The 25,276-nt window shown below is 43.1% G+C and overlaps 1 protein-coding gene and 1 non-coding gene across 2 annotated transcripts; both read left to right on the forward strand.

The window, feature by feature from the left end:
- The first annotated feature begins 4,675 nt into the window (after window positions 1-4,675).
- On the forward strand, window positions 4,676-4,749 carry TRNAR-UCG (transfer RNA arginine (anticodon UCG)). The gene has a single exon. It is a non-coding gene; the product is annotated as a tRNA-Arg (tRNA).
- A 5,780-nt stretch (window positions 4,750-10,529) lies between these two features.
- Window positions 10,530-14,811, forward strand: LOC136510316 (nudix hydrolase 9-like). The gene is made up of 11 exons (XM_066504809.1): window positions 10,530-10,741; window positions 11,244-11,249; window positions 11,353-11,446; window positions 11,530-11,586; window positions 12,136-12,224; window positions 12,493-12,551; window positions 12,860-13,008; window positions 13,602-13,736; window positions 13,908-14,066; window positions 14,156-14,261; window positions 14,469-14,811. Exons 1-10 carry the CDS (start codon window positions 10,530-10,532, stop codon window positions 14,249-14,251), a joined length of 1,056 nt encoding a protein of 351 aa, XP_066360906.1. The 3' UTR covers window positions 14,252-14,261; window positions 14,469-14,811.
- The last annotated feature ends 10,465 nt before the right edge of the window (window positions 14,812-25,276 follow it).

The following is a 25,276-nucleotide window of genomic DNA, read 5'->3' on the forward strand; positions in this document are numbered from 1 at the left end:
AACCGTGACGGGCACCTTAAGATGTCCGTCACGGTTAATTGATTTATCATGACGAGCACTTTTGCCCGCCATGATAAATGAAAAAGTGCCCGCCACGGTAAATCATAGCATTAACCGTGACAGCACCACTTGTGCCCGTCACGGTTAATCATAGGCAGGTGTCACACAAAATCATTCCTGTAGTAGTGTGTTTGGCAAAGATTCACCACCAGCTTCATGAGTTATTGTAAGCTTTTTTTTTTTTTGCCAAACATCTTTTTTCAAAACAACTCATATGAGGTGAAGCTCTTTTTTCTATGCTCTCACAAATAATTGAAGAGAGGTAAAGCTGAAAAGTAGTGTTTCACAGCTCTCCCTTGTTTCCCTCTCTCGGCCATGTATGAAGTTGTTGGTGAAGCTGTTTTGCCAAATATTTTTTTCAAAACAGCTTATATCTTCACTGCAAAGTTGTTCATGAAGCTATTTTATTAAAAAAAACTGTGTCAAACGGGGCCTTAGTGATATACTCCCTCTGTACTGTAATAAAGTGCATTCTAGCGTTCAAAATTTGTCCTAAAATATAATGCATTCTATAGGATAAAAACCAATTTTACATTAAATAATTTCCATTTATCAACCAATCACCATTAATCAAGTTGATGATAGCGTCCGATTAGGAAATAAAATGAGGTGCATGCATCTTTTATGTTCTCTCTTAATTTGTCTTAAAAATCCTAAAATACACTATATTACAGGACAGAGGGAGTATGCACCTATTAGCCTCGGAACCCACCAAACATATATTGGCTAATAGTTAGTTTGCTAATTTTTAACTAACTAACTTTTAGCTCCTAATAATTAGTCTTAGCCGGTTCAAACAGAATCTAAGAAGGACCGGAGCCTGCCGAGTGATGGCCTTCGCGGTGGTCATGAAGAAAGAGGCCAGGGAGGATTTTGAGAATCAGTAAGTCCTAATTTAATGAGTACATTGATTAATAACCGTTTCTAACCGGGCAGCTGATTGGTTAGTGCTGCTTGAACGTTTATCTCAGCTACCTTCCTTTGTTAGTTTTTTTATTAGATGGTAAAGAAAAGTTTTGACATCAGACATTCTCCAAAAAAAAATAGAAATTAGACCAAATCATTACGTATAGACGTTTGAAAATTCAAGGAAACAAAGGTTCAAACCTTAACAATCAACCCATATAAAAGTAAGAATAATAAAAAACATCCATTCAACGCAGAAAAATATGTTAGCTTACACAACCACCTTATTTGTTTTTTGCCCATCACATGTTTTGGTCCGGTTCATTTGTTTTAAGCGTTCTTTCATTGGGCACCGCATCCGCGTGATGTGTTCCTTGTCGCTTAGTTTTTTCCTATTTTCTTTTTCCTTCTTCTTGTTTTATTTTTGTTTTTAGTTACTTTTATTTACATCTGTTTACTCTGTCCCAAATATATTAATTTTACTATATATCTAGAAATAATATATATAAGTGCATAGTAAAAACTATGTGTTCACAAAATTCAAAATGTCTTATAATTTGTAATGGAGGGAGCACTTCTTATTATTTCAAATGTACCCTCATCATGCATGGTCCATTTTCTTTTCTTTAGCATTGTTGTGATTGCCATGTGTACATCATTATTTATATTGTGGGAAATTTTTCTTCTAAAAGTATTATATTTTTATTTCTAAATAAGGTGGAATACTTTTTTCTACAGTAGCCCCTTCATTCCAAATCGGAAGTTGTTTTGGATTTTCTAGTAGTATAACAAAAACAGTATACACAAAAAACCTAAATGATTTATAATTTGGAACGGTGGGAGTACCTTTGAGAAAAAAAAAATATGGAATGGTTAAACACCAAATTAAGTTCAAATATATATCACCAAATGATATGTGCTTACACATCCTTCTTTGGACAAAAAAGATGTGAATCTTACCACGAATCAAATCAAATAGACACATTTTTTTAAAGAGAAACACTTACAATAAATACAGAAAAAAATATGAGCATATGTGTCAAGTCAATCATTTAAACCTAGGCACATAGATTCCATACGGTGAATATAACTAATTGAGCTACGGTCACAAACTTAATACATATCTAATACTAAAGAGCAAAGTTATTTTTCTGGCCCACTTTTTTTACTTTCCAAGCTGCCCTCACGCCCTTCCTATCCTGTATGTAAACCATATTCCTGACCCGTGCTTGTGCTTGTACGAGTTAGAAACAACTCGCGTCTAGCAATGGTATAGAGTCCGAGTCCGATTCCAAAATATATTGGGTTTTACGTAAAACACGGGCACATTTGCTAGTACATACAAAAATGACTCAAAAAATGGATGACAAAACATAATTAAAAAATTCTCCTTCTTTCTTTGTTTTTTTTTTTTTTTGTCCTCCATTCCCCACCCAAGTAGAACCAGCCAACGGTGTAGGGATGAAAGATATAGGGTGACGGGTCTTTCATCAAGGAGAGTACAATACAGGCTGTTTTTGTTGTGGCTCCATCGGTTATGTATACTATCCCGCTGGACTAGCCTCATTTGCCATCCATACCCCAGCTAACCAAATTCCAGCTCATCAGCATAAATTAAATTTGAAAAATGAAGGAAGATATAAATGAGTGCCAAACCATGGTGGTGCATTAAAAGTCTTCCATTTATTTTCTCTCCACAAGAGAAATCTACTCTCGACTCAACCTTATATATATGCGCTATGAGTCCAAACTTGTACCCACCACACAGTACACTCTCCTATACAAAAAAAACTGAAAAGGAGAAGAAAAAAACCCAAAGCCATGACTAGCAACAAGAACACTGCTGCCGCCGGGGCGACGGTGGCAGTGGTGTTGCTACTACTAGCGACGACGCTCCTGACAACAACAGTGGCGGATGCACGGCCTTACTTCGATGTGCTGCCTCCGTCGAAATCACATGGCGTGGTTGGGAATTTGTTGCCGCACAAGATCATACCACCCTCTGGGCCCAGCGATTTTTGGGGCGGCGACGATGAGCCGCCGGCACCGCCTGTGGAGGCGACAATCAACCATGGTAATTGAGTGCGAGGAGTGAATGAGAATAGTTGGTGATGTAGGGATGAATGCATCACAAGGGCCCTAATGCCATGTAATGACTTATGCAAGAACTTGAATAACAAGAGCATAGGGTCTTGACCATTTTCCTTGGGTTTTTTGCATATGCACGTGTATCCGCTTTATTTGTCAAAACACAAGGTCATGCGCCTTCAATCTTATCTGGATCTTAATGTCGCCCTTCGTTTGATTGAAAGATATCGAGGTGGCTGCTTATGGTGTTTGTTAGAAAGACGTCGAGGTAAAAACTAGAGCACCCTGCCCGCGCCGCCCCCATGATGACATGGGTGGAAACGCTGCCACCATAGATCTTGCTCCTCTCTCTGCCTTCACTGTCGCCTAGGTGCGCCGCCAGAGGATTTTACAAGCGCAAGGACGTGCAACAGGGCTCTCTCCCTGAGCCCAAGCACTCCTTCTCATCCCCTTCCCTCTCGTGCCTACTCCTAGAGGTGACCTTGGCGAAGGCTGGGCGGCGCCAGCTCGAGGGTCGGTTGCCCGCTGTCCCCTTGGGTGGATCTAGTCTCCCTATGGCTAGATCTAGCCAGGAGCAGTCTATGGTGGTGGGCTGAAGGTCGACTTTGGTACGTCTTGGTCAAGCGTCGGTCGTGCGTTGGGTCAGCATGGATGGCATTTGCCCTCTGGCGGCAAGCGGCGGCCACGCCATGGCCTTAGTTGTGCCTTTTGGTAATATCAGAAATGACAGCTTAGCAAGCCACGGTTTTGGCGTTGGCGTCACATTGTTGGTGGCACGTTCACGTGAGGCATCATGGTTGATGTCCTCTTGGCATGTGGCGTGTCACGTGGCTGCTGTGGATGGATGGCTCAGGGCGCAAGGCTTGACCGGTGCGACCAGAGCCAATGACAGCGACACTCAAGGGCGTTGCTTCCCCCTATTGCAGGTGTCATTGTGCTGCCCTTCCTCTCACTTTGCATGATTCTTTGGGTGAAAACCCTATCCCGATTCCTTGTACCACTGACGTTGGCGCTTTCGGTGCTACATCCTTCTTCCTTGAGGCGTCGTTTCGGAGTTCGTGTTCATCGATTAGTACTTGGTCCTCTTGCTCATTTTCGATGAGGCTCTACCTTTCTGTGTTGCACTGCACTGCAGGGGGGGTGATTGAATTGCTTGGAAGAGTTTGCTTTGGTGAAGTCGGAGCTGCTATGTTGTGGGGGTCCAACATAGCTCGACAGTGATGACATCTGCAATGCCTCTTTGGGGTGGTGTTAGTTCTTGCTGCAAGGGTGTGTTTGTGACCTGTGGTGGGGCTGCGTTGTTTTGTGTTGGCTAATCGGTCATGCTATCGATGTTAGGGTTGTTACTGGTTTTCCTTTTTAGTTAAACCATGCAAGTATAATGTTTTTCGACCTGATTTTCCTTAACTGGGTCAACTCTTTTCTGTCTTAATTCAAAGACATAGCTCTTGCCGCTTATACCTTAAAAAAAAAGAAAAATGTTAAGGTGGCTTACGGCAAGCTCAGACAACCTAAGTAATCTTGGTGCTGGGAGACCTCACAGTTTTCTTACTTTGGTTAGAGTGAGAATGCTATGCTAAACTAGGTTAAGTAATATCAACGGAAACCGCAGACGTCAAATGACCGCATAGCGCAGTGGATTAGCGCGTCTGACTTCGGATCAGAAGGTCGTGGGTTCGACTCCCACTGTGGTCGTCATTTATTTTTCTTTTTGTTTTTTGTCCTCTCATGTTTACTTTTCTTTCCCCCCTACCCCGTAAGCCCAAACACGTACGGGCGGCGAGCAAATGGACGGGCTCACCGGCACCCCGCGCCGCCCCTGAGCTTGATAGCAGGAGCTAGCAAAGGCAGTCCAGTCGTCGGTCGGCGAGCATCTTGCAGAGCTCTGCAGTGTCTGGAGCAAACAGAAACAGCGCCACGCTTAAAGTCCTGCTCTAAACACAATTGGCAGCAGCAGTCAGCAGAGGGCTGCAAGGGTCAGGCCGACTGCTCTTCTTTGCTCACAAATTAAATCTCACATAGAGGGTTAATGGGTTATCAACAGCAACAATCCTTTTTTTGTTAGAGATCAGCAGCCAAATGAAGAAATGGGCTCTGGGTGGAGCGTACGTAGCTTTTCCGGACAAAATCCGCTGCCGTGTACAAGGAGGAGCTTGTACAGTACATGTACAGACCCCCACCGGAATCGAACTTGCAATGCAGAATGTCCCACGGGAGTTTGTACAAGATTTCTGTCGATCTCATGCTGTCAAACAAAACCGGTGGCACCCGTGCTACTGCTAGATTCTAGATTGATCTGTTATCCTGCTGTTTCAATTCTACTACTGGTCCCGAACCTATGTACAGCGGTAACGCTGGGAACAAGACGTCGGAACGCGCTGGACGCCTGGTGGACCCAACGTCCAAAAGCCAATCCGTTCTCAACAGCTCCCTTCACTCCCTCCCCTTCAGTCACCGCAGATTAAAAAAAATCATGCATCACCACGACTGCGCTCCGAGATCGGCTCCGTTGTGGCTCCCACACGCCTCCCGCCAGCCTTCCTCCCCATCGCCCGCCACGCCCGCACCGCCGCGGCGTGCTCCCCGCGCGAGGTCGTACCATCCGACTGTTGTTGTCGCCTCCACCGCAGGCACCGCGTGCGCCGTATTACCAGGGGCAGACGCTCACTGGTGACCGGGGGCAGCGCACCCGCTTCACCGGGGGCCGCACAGCCGCTCGCCCGTTGCCATCCTCCTTCTTCACCGCAACCGCACAGCCGGCTCCCGCTGTGCCGTGCTCTGCGCGCCTGGTTGCCATGTTTTGCTGAAAGCGCATGTTCCAAGAGTATGTTTCGAGTGTTTCAGATATATGTTGCAAGTGTTTCAGATAGATGTTGCAAAAGTAGATCGGGATGTAGCATATGTTTCAATGTTTGTACACGTATGTTGCAAAAGTCTGTTACCAATATTTTATCTGTGTTTTTCTGGACACACGTTGCAAGTGTGTTTATCTGGATGTTGCATATGTTTCACACATACGTTGCATGTGTTTTATCTGGATATTGTGTATGTTTGCAATGGTTTTCAGGTGTTTTTTTTTAAATGTTTCGGAAGCATGTTTCAAGTGTTTTATCTGCCTTTAAACGTATGTTGAACTATTATATTTGGATGTTTCAAAAACAGATTGTGTGTTGCATCTCTCCTCTTCACTTTATGCTGCATCGTCTCGTTGTGTTCTCCTCTTAGCGTCGACGCAGGCAGGGCATCCATATAATGTCGCGGCTGGGTCCTTCCAAATCGGAGGCGTCACCCCCCTGTTCGGGCGCTAGGCACTGCTATGTACAGTGTATCCGCACATGTCAACAGTTCAGTATCTCACACACAAATCTGCAAGATCTTGTACAAAATGTTCTTGTTTGAGCGATCCATCAGCTAACAGACAATTTTGCAATTTCCTGACACTCAGACAGCAAATGCGACACGACATAATAGGAGCTTTTCTGACAGTGCGACCGCGCGATAGATAGGGCGTGCTTGCGACCCTGTACCTGGCCAGCCTGGCCAATCCAACTGGCCCAGGCCTGGGCAAGCCTGCCCCAAATGGTGCAACTGCTCTTGTTTGCGCCTGTGTACCCAGTGAGCCCGGCTCAGGCGAGGCTGTGTTTGTCATCGAAGAGGCAGCCGGGCTGAGAGGCTAACCGCCACCAACTGCCACACCGAGATAGTGTTTGTCATTTGGCTGTGGTCGGCCAGGCCCATAACAACAAATAGAAATGGACACGAATGAAAGGAGAATGAGGTTGCTCTTCCATAACCGTTACAACAACAAATCAAAGTTTCAGCATACAATAGTTAGCCTCAGACATGCTAGTCAATTCATGGCATTACTGGCTACATAGGATAATCAAAGTCAGTAAAGAAGAACAGCAGCATCCGCTAGTCAAGTTTTGAAGCCAACAAACGAAAAAGTTCACAGAAACAGATAAGAGGCAGCAAAATGATATGTAGCCAGCTAATGCATCGATCCATTGTGTCATCATTGGCCAAAATACAACATTTAACAGTTTGGCAAGCCGAGAAGGGCAACAAGTTAACAGAAAGCATGTAGCCAGCTAATGCAGTCATCCTATTGTGTCATCATCGGCCTAATTAAAACAACAGCTGTGGTACATGAACAGCTTGAGTGACAGACCAACTACAACCATAAACAAGATTAAGATGACAGCATTTTTGCAACAACCTTGTAGCCCAAGTGAATGAGGATAGATTTCAAAACCTTGAGCTGTCACCAGTTCATGGGATGCTGATGCATCCCCATGAGGAGCATGAATTGGTAACAGCAAGGGTTCTTGAGGTACCCTTGCATTAAAATCTCTAAGAGCATCATAATAGTTGTTGTACTTCTGATAGATAGCCCCTTCTTCCCTAAGCACTTGCTTAGCACACTCATACCATGTAAAATAAATCTCAGGTTTCTTCCCTTCAAATACCACATAGCAAGGAGGCATTCTCTGAAACCAACCAAATGTAGAACATGTAAGTGGTCTGAATGACAAGCCTCAGTCGATCATTCAGTTTGAATGATGGTGAACATCAGCGGCTACTTGATAAAAAAAATAGCCTCAGCTTAGTAGTTTGGTGGATTTTTTTCTTGTTTAGTCATTGGTGGCTACCAAGAATTGTAAGAACCAAATAAAGAGGCAAATAAACAACAGTTGCACTCACTGCCATACAGACCTTTTGATCAGTTGCACTCACTGCCATATAGACCTTTTGATCAGTTGCACTCACTGCCATCAGCCATCACAAGAGGATGTTGTTGTTGTGGAGTACAACTGAGCATAAGTGTAGAATGGAAGGATAGGCAAATAAAGAAGAAAGCACAACAACAAAACCATCAAAACAAGAATAAGGTAGCCACCTCAAGTTTGTTTTATGCATCATAGGTCTTTAAATCCCACAGTTACCACCAGAGGCATAAACAACACAAATAGGCAACTAGTTATCAAATAAAAAGTAGCCAACAGAGACTACAAATAAGTTTCTTACAATACCAAGTTCAGCCAACAGCCAAGGGCTCAAATGTTCCCAAATCCTTGCCTATTGTTAGCCACCCTCCTAGGCAAACTACACCATCAAGGTCAGGTGTCAAAAGAACAAGCAGACTGCACAAAAGGTCCTGTTGTCAAAAGAAGAGAGAGTGGATGAGGGGGGGTGGAGGAACTATACATCTCTACAGTCAACCCCCTCCTGGCCTTCTAGCCCTTCATGTGTAGTGGAACTACACATAGTAGTTTTTGGCCAAGAAGGTCCTAAGCCAAAGGGCCCTGTGGGCATCACTCATGTTCACAAAGCCCCTGCCTTGGACCTTGTTGTCTAGGAGGAAGGTGTAGGCAACAATAAGTGCCAAAACCTAGGATCCAGTTATGCAAAATGGCACAAGCAACTACAAGCTTCACTTGTGTCCTATACTTGTGGAAGGGTTTGTTGTCCAAGATCCTAAACCTGCCTTTCAGTGCACCTATAGCCCTCTCCACAGTCACTCTAAGTGATGAGTGCCTAAGGTTGTAGAGCTCCCTTGCATTGGTGGGCCTGTTCCTTGGGTCATACTCAGACAAATGGTACCTAACCCCCTATAGGGAGGTAGGAAACCATTTTTGCATGCATACCCAGCATCTACCAAGAACATTTTACCTATACAAGACATCTACTGTGAGAGTGTGTGTTAATAGGCCATGGAATATGTAATTAGTGTTGGTGTGCAATTACCTTCTGGCAAACTCAAGCCATCTTCCCTGGCTACAGCATCTGCCAAAATAGTTGCATCATAGGCAGAGCCCTCCTAGCTAGCCAGGACATAAGTGAATTTCAGATCACAATTCACAGCTACAATCATATTTTGGGTGGGATCCTTTTTCCTACCCCTAAAAGCTTGTTGCATGCGCCTAGGAACCCTTGCTAGGAAATGAGTCCCATTTATAAAGCCAATGACATCCTAAAAAGCATGGGCCAGTCATTGCAACAGGTCTAATGTAACTAATGAACCCAGGGTATACAATTACCTTAAAATATGGATTCCATGTATGGCTTCCAAGAATCTTTGGGTGAGTGGTAGTGCTAGCTGGCTTTATCATTTTATTCCTAAGCTCACCCACAGCATACAACACCTGATGGAAGTGCTCGTGGATAGTTTGGATGGACCTCCTAAAGGACTAGTGGACAACCCTAAATCTTTGGTTGTACCCTACAACATGTAAAAACATGGCAACTTGCTCTTCTACTGACACCCCCTCCCTATTAGTGACAAGACTCCTCTCTCTAAAAGTTCTCACTAACTTAAAAAAAGCAAACTCTCTTCATCCTAATCATAGAAATACACTCTGAATCAGTGGAATTGTATATCATTCTCAGTGTTCTCTGTCTGTGCTGTTCATTTTCATCCCTAATCAGGGCCAGTGCTATAGGATTAGGCAGTGGGGTTTCATGTTCAGGGATTTTCCTTTTCAGCCTAGTGGATACAAAGGTAACCATAACAACAGTCAAGGCAGCTGCCTTCCTACACAGCATGTCACGGCTCAAAGACAGATCCATCTACAAGCATATAAAAATGTAACATGATTTTAACTTAATGTACCCTGCTAGACATCAACATGAATGTGAAATGAATGCATGCCAACAAAAGCACGGCTGCATCTTGTATGTGATGCCTCCCAGTACTAAATTTGGACAACATCATCGACTAATGATGGAACAAAAAACTCAGAGCAATAGTAATCAGAAACAAATCAACATCCCTAACAGATCAAGAACAGCAAGGTACAAGTAACACTAACAACTGCATCAAACAGTTATAAACAACAAGGTACAATACTAATATGAAACAACCGGAGCGGGGACGCGGCGAAGAACCTCGGCGCCGATGACCTAACCCACAACCAGCCGGAGGTCGCCGCCGCCGCCACGCACCACAACTCACCGCCGGTCTCTCACGAGGGAGGTGGAAGAGCAAGCACCGAGTGGAAGAAGGAGAGAGTGGAGAGTGGGAACCCGTATATAAAGGCCGGCGAAATCGCCGCCATTTCGCTTCGCGCGCGGCGGCCAGAGCAGGAGCGGAGAGCGGGGACGCGCGCGAAGACATTTCCCCTTCCCGCCAGAGCCCGCGCGAGCCACCCCGCCGCCGCCCAAAATCGCCCGCGTGCGTCGCAGATGAGCTCGGCTCCAAAGAAATGAGGGTTTCGATCGTTTCCAGAGAGCCAGGCGGAGAGGTCGGTTTTTGCTCTGGGAAGCCAGGCTCACTTGCGGGCCATCGACCACAAACATGGCAACTTGCAGCCCACGGGCGCAGCCGGGCCTTCGGGCCAGGGTCGCAAACGCGCCCATAGCGTCTCGTACTGTACTGTACGTTGCCTCTGACACCCAACCTGCCGCCGACCGCCGCTACCGCGCACCGGCCAACCCCGTCTCCGTCGCCCCGCCACCCGCCACCGGGAGCCCGTATGGCCACCCCCGCCTCCGCCGCAGATCCGGGCATGGCGTTCAAGATACTCCTCTCCTGCCCCGACGGCCTCCCTCGCTCCCGCGTGCGTACCTTCCCCTTCCTCCTCGCCTCCCTCCCGATTGCATGTCCGTTTGGTTGCGTGGAACGGCGCCTGCCTCCGCCGGCCGTTTCCTCCATCGGACCACCGCGCGGCGGCAAGAACGACTTTTGGTTGCTGCATCCTGCTAGCTTCGCCTGTATTTTTCTGTTTATCATGTCGTTTCCCCAAATCCTGAATGACGCATTCCAGCTATGGCCTTCTGATGAACAATAGAGCGACTAAGCCTCGAGTGTTTGGATGTGTGCTGCTGTTGCCATGAACTGCCGTGATGTTATTTCTTTAGCTCGTTCAAGACAGTGTGGAGTGCTAATAACTGCTGCCATATTTCTCTGACCGGAAATAGTATAACAGAGTTTCAACATGATACTTTGATCAATAATATTTATAAAAATACATTACTTGTTACTTTAAATAAAAAGAGTTAGGGCCTGTTTGAATCGAAGCCTGACTTGTGCGTTGGAAACCGACGGACTGGGGGAGCTGTCTGACCAGGCAAAATTTTCAGGTCTTGATCCAAATAGGCCCTCATATATTATGAAGCGTTTTTCACAATGAATCTTGTAATGCTAAATCTTGTGTTGTCAATCCTTATAAAATTTTCTATATTCACAGTCAAAGGTAAAAAAAAGTTTGACTGTACAAACCTATAGATGGACGTATTTGTGAATGGAGGAAGTACCAAAAGTGTCTTGCTTTACAACACAGTAACATTCTGATTGAGCTCATGGTGCGAACTGAAGGTCTTGGTTAAGTTTGATCGGTCATTCGACAGGATTCCCCATCCTGATGCAGCCTTGGAGGAATCTATAAGTGAGGTAATGTTTGTCTACCTATATCATACATCTATCTGACGCATGCATGCGTCCATTGTCATTCTTTATATTTGTTGATCTTGTAGATATGGAACCAAAGCCTTCAGCAGAACCCATCTCTATACAGCGGTACAAAGTTTCGGGTATGTATTTTTAGCCCTATCCTGGCATGCTCTTTTTTGCTGCTCCACTGATACTTGAAGTCTTGAAGATGCTACCATTTACTGACAAACATGTTGTATTAAAATGAGAAAACTGAAAGCTTCTTGAATATTAAGTTGTTTGGTGCATGCTCTATACGAAGACGATTTATACAAAAAAACATGTCTTCGCTCAGAATTTACACAAGCTCCTAAATGTAGCTCTCGAAGGCTTTGTTAAAATATTGGATTCCCTATATGTGTTTCTGAGTCCTTAGGGGAATTCCTAGTCAGTTACATGCATTACTTTCATCCAAATGCACTTGCATCTTCACTTCTACTATCTGCACGGAATTGCCAAGCAATGAATGTTAAGTAGTGATGACTTGTGTCCTAGCATGTGTTAGTATTTCTGCTTCTTTTCTGTATAGCTAAACATGTGTCATTATAGAAGTTCATGTATGCAATATTTTGAAACAATCTCTCTTTACCTGCTTGACTGCGTTCATCGGGTAGTAGAATGCAAACACTGACAACAACAACAAATCTCAGTACGGAGGAAATGCCTTGCACTACAAAGATGGCTCAAATCATGGTCATGAGTACTGTGTCTCACTTCATTTGGGTCTCACAGACTACAGGTTGGTTTGACCATTTGTGTTCATTTCCAACAGATCTTTAAACCAATTTTTTTACAGCCTGTAACTTTCTTTGTGATATTTTGATTTAATGCCTCGAATCAGTGTTTCAAATGCGTCGCCTAGGCATCCAGGCATACCCAGCTCGCCTTGGGAAACAGTGGCGCCTTGTCACCTAAGGCGTCCAGGCGGACCCAGCACTCTCCTGGATGCCTAGTCGCCTTTTGAACACTGCCTTGAATTAACAATTGTTTCTACTTGCATGAAATAGGACATTTGTGGGAACAAATCTCAATCCATCGTGGGAGAAATTTTTGGTTCCATCTGAAGGTAATTTGTAATCTGAAACTTAATACAGCTGGTTGTGCGTATCAGGGCCTTTTTGAATCTTAAACTTTGAAGTCCTCTAGTTTCTTCCATTGCTTCAGCTTTCAGGAATTTAAATCCTTGATAAGTATATTTGTGTCCCTCTGTTTCACCTTCCATTTCCTAGTAAGTTTGCTCTGGGACAGTGACTATTCATTAGATAGTTTGTCTTAGTATTTTGTGTGCTCAGAGCCTCAGACAACATGGTGTCAATCTTTGTACAGAATTGTAAGAATGATCAGCCTTGACCAAAACAATTCCTCTTTCAATAGATGATTCTGTACGTTGCCAACACATGTCAGATCCACTGGGCAATGGTGCTATAGTTGAAACATCTGACGAAAAGATTATTGTATTGCAAAGGAGTTACAATGTGGTGGACTTTCCAGGATACTATGTTTTCCCTGGAGGACACTCGGAGGTAAATCCTTTAAGATTGCTTGACAATACGAGCGCAGATGATGAAAGCGAAGGTCTGTGTAGATATTTGATGTACAGCTTAGTTTTTATAGAACTAATTGACAAATGTAGCACTAGGTGTAATGTAGTTTCTCTTACGCTGCAAAATAAAGATGATAGCAACATTACTGCAGGCTGCAGTACTGCCTGATTTAGTGGTTTCTTCTGCCTGTCAGCATGCTGAGATTTTCTTTTTGAGGTAGCATGTTTACTTGAGGTGACTTTTCAAGAAGGAAACTATATGTCATAATTATCGACTAAGGAAAATGTATATTGAAATTTAACTGAAATTTATAAATCATGCATTGCTCGGCCCTATTTATTGCTTAAAATTGTTTCTTCTCCCCTGTCAGTTAGCATGCTGACTATGAAGCTACTTTTAGAGGAGGAATCAAAATTAGAACTTGGAAACATGGCTTCTTTCTTTGGAGGAAGTTGGGGCAGGGGACGGTGCATGAGGAGAAAAATATTTAGTTTTTAAGCCTGAAACAATCGGTTGAGTGCAGATCTGTAAAATACATTTCATATTATTGATCTTCACTTTGTTTATGCCAGCCACAAGAAATTGGAATTATGGGTCATCAAACTGATGGAGACTTTGCTTGTCTCACTGAACGAGTTTCACAAGAAATGTTTGACGGAATCATCCGTGAAGTGGTTGAGGAAACTGGAGTTCCTGCTAGCTCCCTAGTAAGTAGAGGCCTAAAATATGTCACGTAGTGTAGTATAGTGGTTCGTATACATAAACAGGATCCAATAGAAAGGTTGCTTTTAGTTGTTTCTAATTGTCATCCAAGAAAGATCTGTTGATTTCACGACTTTCCAAGTATGTTCATTAACTATCAACATTTCAATCTGCAGACCGATCCTGTGTACATTGGAGTTTCTCGCCGAGAAGTTAATGTTAGGTCAACTGCATTCTTTTTTACAAAATGTAACATTGACTCCAGTGGCGTAAATGAGCTTTATTCTAGAGCTCAAGATGGCTATGAATCTACTAAACTGTATGCAGTATCTGTGGTGCGTTTTAACTGCTCTAGCAGCTCTCTGATCCTTAGCTTGCTTTTGGTTGGCTGCTTATAATCAGTAAAGATGCTTTTGAATTACAGGAAGAGCTACAAGGAATGAGGCAGCGAATGCCTGGCTGCCACAATGGTGGTATTGCTCTATATGAATCGATGAGGAATGCTGCCAAAAAATCGTGAAGATTTCATTGTAAGTATAATTAAATGAACAAACTTTGTTCAGCTGTGTATCTTAAACACTTTGCTTAGGTATAAAATATATATTTAACATGGTTGCGTTGCAAAGCTGCAAAATTTATGGCGCCCTGCCTTCTTTCAAGTTTCATTTTCCGTTTATCCCTCATTGACATGTCACTTCCCAATGCTGAGTTAAAGTTAAACTGTGTTTCCTTTGCAGGCTGAATAGTTCTGATGGCGTTATTACATCAGAAATAAGTGTGGAGATACCGTGCAGAACACTGCATGCCAGATCCATCAGATTACTGTTCTTTGCAGTAGATGTACCATTTCCATCTTTGTTGGGCCGACATAGGTCTCCTTAGACCCTAGCAGAATTCAGGATCTTTGTTGTACCATTCTGCATAAAGCTTAAAGTTCCCTCTAAAGACTAATGGAATAAATTTCGATCTCCTGCTGTTTCACCAACGGAGGCACTTGAGAGCAGCATCGAGATGCTAATCTACATGGAGAGATGACTCGTGGATTGTAATGTTCTTTCAGGATTGAATTCCTGGGCAAGCGATGCCCTAGTCTGTCAGCAGTTCTTCTGTTGGATCTATACAAATAGAAGTAAGACTATTAGAAATATACAATGCTGCCAGGGTTCCTGCTGTGGTGGTGATGTACTAGGAGTATGTAGGAACGGAAGGTGAAGCTTATATATTACTGTACTCTGGAAAGGTTTATATACTTGTTACCTTGCCACCGTGGTATGGATATACTTCGTGCTGGGGTGTGGATTCTACAATTTTCATCTTGATTTTTGTTGCTTCACAGAATTGTCACGGTGGTGAATTGGAATAGGTTGTGGATGTTTCTTCACCTAGCTGGTTGGGTTCTTGAAAGGAAGAGGGCAGCTCAACAATTTTAAGAGCACTATGATAGACACAACCTTTCAGTTGGAACACTTAGAGTTGGGAGCAAATGAGCTCAACAATGTGCAGAACGGGCATATGATAACAGAGAGAACCCGGAGTCACTCAAACTGAGTTTTAAGCAAAAATCGCAAGCTGCCGAATATTGAGCCACAAATTAGAAACAAGTAGCTCTCCACGATGTGACCATGGATTCCTCCTTACCCTGTTTGTCTAAACGGTTGTTTAGCTCGTTTACACACCGTTTAAACGCTACACGGTGGTACACCGTTTCCGTTTAATTGGTTGTTTTGACTGTTTAAATGGTCGTTTTGCCCGTTTAAACAATCGTTTTGCCCGAATAATGGGCTAAACGGTAGGTGACCAACTGTTTACCGTTTAGCGTTTAGGGAAACACTGCCTCCTTATTTGTAGTACCCAAAAAAAACCCTGAGTTTGTACGTAAAACATGGGAGGGAGAGAATCAAAATGAATTAAACCAATAAAGGATAAACAGAGTAAAATCTAATAAAGTAACAAAAAAAAGAAACTCCATAGCATTTGGATTTGTTGTACTTTTGTCATTTATTTTTATGTTTTGTATCTTGTAAAACTATAAGGTAAAACGACATAATATAGGCCATGTGTCCATTTAATTCAGAGAAAATAAGAAATTCTCCATATATAGAGAAAAACGATAATACTCTGGTGAGGGCGTCCGTCCGAACGCCCCGCACCTGGGCCTGCACGGCGACCGGCCCAATAGCCAACGACGGGCCTGCTCCATCTATCGTCTCTCCTCCATCTCTACACTACGACATCCCCTCAAAAAAATCTCTACACTACGATAGCCGAGAAATCTCCAACTCCCTCGACTCGCTTCGCTCGTCATGGTGAGCTGCGCCATCCGCCCGCCCCAAGCCGCCTCGCCACAGTGCGGCGCCCCCATCCCGCGTTGCGTCACGCCGTGCCCTGTCCCCGCCTTTGCGCTCGTGCCTCGTCTCTGCCCTGCACTCCATGCCCATCCTCGCCGTTGTGGCGCCATGCCCTGTCCCCCGCCGCGTCGAGGTGCTGCCAATGCCGTCGTTCCCCTGGCCGATGGAGGAGCTTCGCGTGACGCACATGTTGCAAGCGTATGTTTCAAGTGTTTCAGATATTTTATCTGGATGTTACATGTGTTTCATCTGGATGTTGCAAAAGTAGATCGGGATGTTGCACATGTTGCAATGACTATACACGTATGTTGCAAGTGTATATTCCAAATGTTTTATTTATTTTTTCAGACATATGTTGCAAGTGTGTTTGTTTGGATGTTACATATATTTCACATATATGTTGTGTTGGCACGAAATTTCTTCCCCTGCTGAGGGCACACGAGCAAGCCGAAAGGGTCCGCTCGATGGAGCTGGAGATCCGCCTAGCTTCAACGTAGGGATTATCGATCCTGCGCACTCCTCCCGAGACGTGCCAGTCAATTTGACCCTGTAATTGACAAGGAGAGAAAGCTAATCAGTAATTTAAGGTGGAACATGCCGGTGTTGCTAGACAGTCCCAAATGTGTGGCTCTGAGAGCCGATGTGGAAGGAGATTGACTAAATAGCCGATTCCAGTATATTCATAAGAATAAATCAGTTAAAACTCATGGAATTATGGAAGGAAAATCGGTTATAATTCAGGATGAATATCGTTAAGACAAATACTGGTCAATGGCAATAGGATGTCAACAATAATCAGTTTATGCTAAGCCAATGACTACAAGTAACCGGATCCCTTTTTATATAAAAGAAACAGCTCATCATCATTTAACCATTTAATAGAGATAAATCTAATAAACATATTAGATCTCATCTATCGTTATGACCAGTGGGGCACGAGGCATAATCATGCAGGCCGTAGAAACAACGATAAATTTGACGACCCTAACTTATTACTAATATCAGTGGGGCATGAGGCAGAATCATGCAGGCCATAATACAATAATAAGATAATCGGGCTAACACATCTTTCAACCTATCTTTACTTCAACGGTCTCGTGACGTGAACTGCATATGTGAAAACACTAGATATCGGCTAAAACAGCCGATTCAGGCATAGCACACAATTAAAGTCATGTTCTATCAGAAACAGATCTACCAAATAATGATCTCCACTCCACGGTGCTAACAGTGGGGTGTGAGGCAGAATCACACAGGCCATGATAACGGGCTATGGAACGGTTCTCATTAGCTAATAGATCTATTCAAGACCAGACATGCCTTAACCGCACGCTATGCACGATCAAGTTGACATAAAACAGCCGATAAAACATAACTCATCGTTTAAAGTGCAGATTAGATCAATTTAGATTAATAAACGATGGGTTAAACAAGATATAAAGCCGATCTAGATCAATCCCAATCAGATGAAGTGATATTGCTGTAATTAAATAAATAATGAAAGCAATAAATAATATCGGTAACTTAATGAATCTATCCGAAGGACGCCACCCTTAGATAGAGCCAATAACTTGACCTTAATCTAGTTCGAGCAGTGGAGGTCGACCAGATCGATGCAGCCGTACTTGAACTAAACAAGAGTCGATAACTAGCTTATACTAGAGTCGTAGCGGAGGTCGACCGGATCGATGCAGCCGTACGAACAGAAGTATAAGCCATGACGGTACTTACAGACAAGCCGGAGGTTGGCCGGACCGATGTAGCCCTGCTCGCTGAAGAACTCGTCGAGATCTACTCTACTCCTACTCCTAAGGGGTGGCTGGAGCCAAAAAAGTAAGTAACTTGTATTTGATTTATTGTGTGTCTTTACAAATAGCCGGGGTTCAATATTTATACCCGGAGCCTAAATATGAATCCTACTCAAGTACGACTCGGTATAATCTTTGGTATGAAGAAAACATTCCTATCTGAAGATAACTTAGACCCTAATCTTTCCCCTTTTGTAGAGTCCGATATGTATTCTTCTTGACGCCAATCATAGCTCATCATCGTTATCTGCTGACGTCATTCAAAGAGAGTCGATTCTAGTGTCGCATCCGAATCGGCTGATATCGATCCTCATGCAATCGATTCCTTAATTGACACAATCTTGGAAGTCTACGAGTTCCCGCGTTCTTCTCCAAATTTTGGTGTAAACATGTTGCAAGGGTTTTATCTGGATGTTCCATATTTGAATGTCTTTTCATGAGTTTTTAGGTGTTTTTGCATGTGTGTCAGATGTATGTTTCAAGTGTTTTATATGTCTACAAACGTAAGATGCAAATATTTCATCTAGATGTTTTAAAAGTAGATCGGGTGTTGCACATGTTACAATGGCTCTGGTGGCCGGCAGACAACGGCCTCGGTAGGGTTTTGGCTCCTACCTCGTGTGACATGTTGAAAGGTCCTAATGGCTAGAGGGGGTGAATAGCCTATTAAAAAAATTATAACAACACTTAGCAAACCAGTTAGACAAATATGAGGCGAAGCGAGTGTTGCACTAGCCTACTAAAAATGCAAGCCACCTACCTCAATTCTAGTTTATATAGTCTCTATCCACATAATGGCTATGTCACTACACTAAGTTAGTGTGCTCTTAAAGGCTAACTAAAGAGCCACACTAACCAAACTAACAAGCTCTCATGACTAGCTCCACTAAAGAGCTTGACAACTAGTTTGCGATAATGTAAAGAGAGAGTGAGCAATATGGTTATACCGCCGAGTTGAGGAATGAACCAATCAATCACAAGAATGAATACTAATGAAGACCAATCACCTCAGAATCAAATGATGACACAATGATTTTTATCGAGGTTCACTTGCTTACCGGTAAGCTAGTCCTCGTTGTGGCGATTCACTCACTTGGAAGTTCACGCACTAATTGGCATCACACGCCAAATCCTCAATAAGGTGCCGCACAACCAACACAAGATGAGGATCACACAAGCCATGAGCAATTTACTAGAGTACCTTTTGGCTCTCCATCGGGGAAAGGTCAAGAACCCCTCACAATCACCACGATCGGAGCCAAAGATAATCACCAACCTCCGCTCGACGATCCTTGCTGCTCCAAGCCATCTAGGTGGTGGCAACCACCAAGAGTAACAAGCGAATCCCGCAGCAAAACACGAACACCAAGTGCCTCTAGATGCAAACACTCAAGCAATGCACTTGGATTCTCCTCCAATCTCTCAAAGAGGATGAATAAATGATGAAGATGAGTGAGAGGGCTTTGGCTAAGCTCACAAGGTTTCTATGTCAATGCAAATGGCTAAGGGAGTGAGCTAGAGCCGGCAACACACCTTAAATAGAGCCCCCAACGAAATAGAGCCATTGGGCTCTCAGAGCAGCCCGTTGCGCACCGACCGGACGCGCCGGTCATATTGACCGAATGCAGGACCCCTACGTCTGGTCAGTGGATGTCTGCCATGTGTCACCTCCTTTGAATCTAGACCACACGATCTCAATGGTCATCGATGCACTTAAGTTATGACCGAACACGCTACAGTGAAGGACCTGGCATAGGACCCTAGCGTCCGGTCACTTCTAGTAAGGTTCTAGTCATGACCGGATGCGTTTGGTCATGTCCGACCAGACACAGACAAGCCAGAGTCCGGTCGTTTCCAGAGAGCTCCCTGAACCTTTGTTTTGTGACCGAACACGTCTGCTCCTATACGACCGGACGCAGCACCTGAGTCCGATCATTCTCCAACTCCCACGCTGAAAGGTCTTAATATGGCTAGAGGGGGGTGAATAGCCTATTTAAAAATCTACAATTCAACTAGAGCAATTTGATTAGTATGACAAATCAAGAAATGCAAACTTGCTCTAGCTCTATAAGGGTTGCAAGCCACCTATCCAACAATTCTAGTTGCAATGATTACTAGGCACACAACTTGCAAAGTTACTACTCACTATGAGCTCTCAAACTTGCTACTCTAAAGAGCTCCACTAGATGAACTTAAAATAACAAAGCAAGCTCTCAATTCTAATTACACTAAAGAGCTTGCCACAACTAGTTTGCAAGAATATAAATAAGTGAGTAGGGTGATTATACCGCCGTGTAGAGGAGTGAACCAATCACAAGATGAATACTAAATCAATCACCGGGAGAATACCAAAGGGCAAGAGACAACCAATTTTTCTCCTGAGGTTCACGTGCTTGCCGGCACGCTAGTCCCCGTTGTGTCGACCAACACTTGGTGGTTCGGCGGCTAAGAGGTGTTGCACGAACCTTGTCCACATAATTAGACACCGCAAGAACCTACCCACAAGTGAGGTAACTCAATGACACGAGCAATCCACTAGAGTTACCTTTCAGCTCTCCGCTAGGGAAGGCACAAGACCCCTCACAATCACCACGATCGGAGCTAGAGACAATCACCAACCTTCGCTCAACGATCCTCGCTGCTCCAAGCTGTCTAGGTGGCAGCAACCACTAAGAGTAACAAGTGAATCCCGCAGGGAAACACGAATGCCAAGTGCCACTAGATGCAATCACTCAAGCAATGCACTTGGATTCTCTCCCAATCTTACAATGATGATGAATTAATGATGGAGATGAGTGGGAGGGCTTTGGCTAAGCTCACAAGGTTGCTATGTCAATGCAAATGGCTAAGAGAGTGAGCTTGAGTTGGCCATGGGGCTTAAATAGAAGCTCCCATGAAATAGAGCCATTGGGCTCCTCACTGCACTGAACACGGGCCGACCGGACGCTCTGGTCATATTGACCGGACGCTGGACCTCAGCGTCTAGTCACGTGATACATGCCATGTGTCCCCTGCTTCAAATACTGTTCATCAGATTTCAACGGTCATCTGTTGACAAGACACAGCACACAATACTGATCGGACACTCAGCCTCCAGCGTTTGATCGTTTCTAGTAAGGTTCTAGAAATGAATTTCTTCGACCGGACACGTCCGGTCATGCTTGACCGGACCCTGCTAGCATTCGGTCTCTCAGTGACTTTCTTCTGCGCTGCCTGACAATAGGACCGGACGCTGGACCTCAGCGTCTGGTCAGTCCAAGACCCAGTGTCCGGTCGATGACCGACGCTGGCATCTACGCTGCCACACTTGACCGGACGCGCCAGTCCCTCTGAGACCAGCGTCCGGTCACTCAGTGACCAGCAAGACTAACTCCTTTTCACCTCTAACTTCTTTACCCTTGCTCAAATATGCCAACCACCAAGTATATCACCTTGTGCACATGTGTTAGCATATTTTCACAAACATTTTCAAGGGTGTTAGCACTCCACTAGATCCTAAATGCATATGCAATGAGTTAGAGCATCTAGTGGCACTTTGATAACCATATTTCAATATGAGTTTCACCTCTCTTAATAGTACGGCTATCTAACCTAAATGTGATCACACTCGCTAAGTGTCTTGATCACAGAAACAAAATGACTCCTACTATTTATACCTTTGCCTTGAGCCTTTTGTTTTTTCTCTTTCTTCTTTTCCAAGTTCAAGCATTTGATCATCACCATGCTGTCACCATCGTCATGATCTTCGCCATTGCTTCATCACTTGGAGTAGTGATACCTATCTCATAATCACTTTGATAAACTAGGTTAGCACTTAGGGTTTCATCAATTGACCAAAACCAAACTAGAGCTTTCAATCTCCCCCTTTTTGGTAATTGATGACAACCCTTTCACAAAGATATGAGTTGAAATTTAATTGAATCCATGTTGCTTGCCCAAGCATATTTACCATGTGTAAAGGATATGGACAAGTTTCATAAATCCCAAATGGTAGCAATTGCTCCCCCTACATATGTGCTAAGAGTTTAGATTGTAGCTTGCACATATGCTTAGATAGGAAATATAGGAGACAATGTCTACCAAATGATGCTAAGGTATAAGAGATAGACCTTTGAAAAGTGATACCAATCGGAGTGCACCAATATACCATCCTTAACACTATTAGTAACTAGACATACACAAAAACTAGAATACCCCATGAGATCAACATTACAAGCAAGGGTCTAGTTTTCATATGATGAACATAAGTCTAGTTACTTTAGCCTATGCACGCTAGTTTCTCATTTCATCATTCAAGCCTATAACTAGCATATACCACACAAGCATGGATATTCAAATTTAAAACTTGTGTCATGCAAGCAAATATATGAAATGCACATTTAAATGCACCATACAAGTTCATGAGCTTGCTCCCCCTATTTGTATGCTCAAAATTTTAATTGATCCCCTTCTTTTGTCATATCTTATCTCTCCCCCTTTGTCATCAATATCTTTGTTGTCTTTTCACTATCTTTGTACACTATTTCTCCCCCTTTGTCATCAATGACCACAAAGGCTTAAAGTATAGGTAGGTTAGGATTATCAATGTCAACAATTAGCACAAAAGGTGAGCTCAAATTATAGATAGGTTGGGGTGAAACCGTGTGAAATGAGGATCATTTTTCCAATTTGGTTCAATCTAGATGACTTGCAAAAGATATTTAGCTCAGTTTGATCCAAGGACAAGCTTCTTCACACCTCCAAATAAGGGTTATCTTGTACCATGTTGAGTTAAACACTTATAGCTTATTTTTTAGATCAAACACTAGGTTTACAAGCCCACAAACATGTCATATGCTACCACTAGATCATTTCAAACATACAAGCAATAGTGGTACCATACAAGCATCAAATTCATTTGATTTTCATGTATGAGCCTATTTAGATGCAAAATATGTCTAAATGCACTAATCATGTCCTTAGCAAGGATGTATGCCATGCCAATCAACTTTTACCTTGGATTGCTCGAAGGAGAGGCATGTCATATAATTGGGGGTGCATCAACACATATTGGAGAAGTCAAGTATGTTCAATTCATTCCTTAGCTTGTAAAACCTCTTCTCATCAAGTGGCTTGGTGAAGATATCAGCAAGTTGATCTTCGGTGCCCACACTCTCAATGCAAATGTCACCCTTTTGTTGGTGATCTCTTATGAAATGATAGCGGACATCAATATGCTTTGTTCTTGAATGTTGAACCGGGTTGTTGGTGAGCTTTACGGCACTCTCATTGTCACATAGCAATGGCACTTGCTTGAATTTAATTCCAAAGTCACTCAAAGTAGTCTTCATTCAAAGTAATTGAGCACAACAACTACCGGCCAAAATATACTCCGCTTCAGCGGTTGAAAGTGCTACACTATTTTGCTTCTTTGATGACCAAGACACAAGTCATCTTCTCAATAGTTGACATGTGCTCGATGTGCTCTTTCTCTCCACTTTGCATCCCGCATAATCGGAGTCCAAATATCTAATCAACTCAAATCTTGCTCCTTTGGGATACCATAATCCAACATGTTGTGTATGCTTCAAGTATCTCAATATTCTCTTAGTTGCCTTCAAATGACTTTCTCTTGGTGAGGCTTGAAATCTAGCACACATGCATACACTAAACATCACATCCATCCTTGATGTGGTCACATAGAGTAGACTTCCAATCATGGACAGATACATCTTTTGATCCACCATGTTGTCACTAGCATCACTATCCAAGCTTCCACTTGTCCCCATTGGTGTACTAATAGCTTTAGCATCATCCAATCCAAACTTCTTTAGCATGTCCTTGATATACTTGCCTTGACTCATAAATGTGCCATTCTTCATTTGCTTGATTTGAAGACCAAGGAAGTAGCTAAGCTCTCTAATCATGGACATCTTAAATTCACTTGCCATCATCTTGCCAAACTCCTCACAAAAATCTTGATTTGTTGACCCAAAAATGATATCATCAACATAGATTTGCATTACAAACAAGTCATTTCCAAGCTTCTTGGTGAAGAGAGTGGTGTCAACCTTTCCCATCTTGAATCCCTTAGAGAGTAGGAAATCCCTCAATCTCTCATACCATGCTCTAGGTGCTTGTTTCAATCCATACAAAATCTTTCTCAACTTATAAACATGGTTGGGTTTCTTTTTATCTTCAAAACCAGGAGGTTGTTTAACATAAACAAGCTCATTGATGTACCCATTGAGAAATGCACTCTTCACATCCATTTGGTACAACTTGATGTTGTGGGCACAAGCATAGGCTAACAAGATCCTAATTGCTTCCAATCTTGCAACTGAGGCATATGTTTCTCCAAAGTCAAGACCTTCAACTTGAGTGTAACCTTGAGCCACTAATCTTGCTTTATTTCTTATTACTATCCCATCTTGATCTTGCTTGTTCCAAAAGACCCACTTGGTTCCAATCACATTATGATCCTTAGGCCTCTCAACTAACTCCTATACTTGGTTTCTTATAAAGTTGTTTAGCTCTTCATGCATAGCATTTACCCAATCAACATCCTTCAAAGCTTCATCTATCTTTTTAGGTTCAATGGATGACACAAATGAGAAATGCTCACAAAATGAAGCCAATCTTGATCTAGTTTGCACACCTCTTGAAATATCACCAATGATAGTGTCCAAGGGATGATCTCTTGCAATATTGGTTGGTTGAAGCACTTGCACTTGATTGCTTGTATTTGATTGATCACTTGGTTGAGATGATGAACTAGCCACTTGTTGATCTAGCACATTGTCATCACTAGTACTTGCTTGAATTTTATTATGAGAACCACTAGCTTGCACATTTGAGTTAGAGAGCACTTGATTCTTGTCATCTTCAACATCAATCACCTCTCTAGGCGTTATCTCACCAATGTCCATGTTCTTCATTGCCTTGACCAATTGAGTGCCTTTTACATCATCTAGATTCTCATCTTCCTCTTGGGAACCATTTGTTTCATCAAACTCCACATTATGGACCTCCTCAAGAGTACCACTAGCCAAATTCTAAACTCTATATGCCTTGCTAGTAGTGGAGTAACCAACCAAGAAACCTTCATCACATTTCTTTTCAAATTTATTCAATCTAGTGCCTTTCTTCAATATGTAGCATTTACATCCAAAGACCTGAAAGTATGCTATGTTTGGCTTTCTTCCATTCAATAGCTCATAAGGTGTCTTCTCCATCATGGGGTGACAATAGAGTCGGTTGCTATAGTAGCAAACTGTGTTGATTGCTTCGGCCCAAAATGAATGACTCACATTGTACTCACTCAACATTGATCTTGCCATGTTAATCAAAGTTCTATTCTTCCTTTCAACTAAGCCATTTGATTGAGGAGTATACTTAGCCGAGAATTGA

This window comes from Miscanthus floridulus, chromosome 16 (assembly GCF_019320115.1).
Source record: "Miscanthus floridulus cultivar M001 chromosome 16, ASM1932011v1, whole genome shotgun sequence".
Classification (NCBI taxonomy): Eukaryota; Viridiplantae; Streptophyta; class Magnoliopsida; order Poales; family Poaceae; genus Miscanthus; species Miscanthus floridulus.

Coding starts and splice junctions, on each gene's coding strand:
- LOC136510316 (XM_066504809.1), top strand. CDS start 10,530: ATGGCCACCCCCGCCTCCGCCGCAGATCCGGGCATGGCGTTCAAGATA. Junction 11,447..11,529: donor TGGAGGAATCTATAAGTGAG/GTAATGTTTGTC, acceptor TTGATCTTGTAG/ATATGGAACCAAAGCCTTCA. Junction 13,009..13,601: donor TCCCTGGAGGACACTCGGAG/GTAAATCCTTTA, acceptor TGTTTATGCCAG/CCACAAGAAATTGGAATTAT.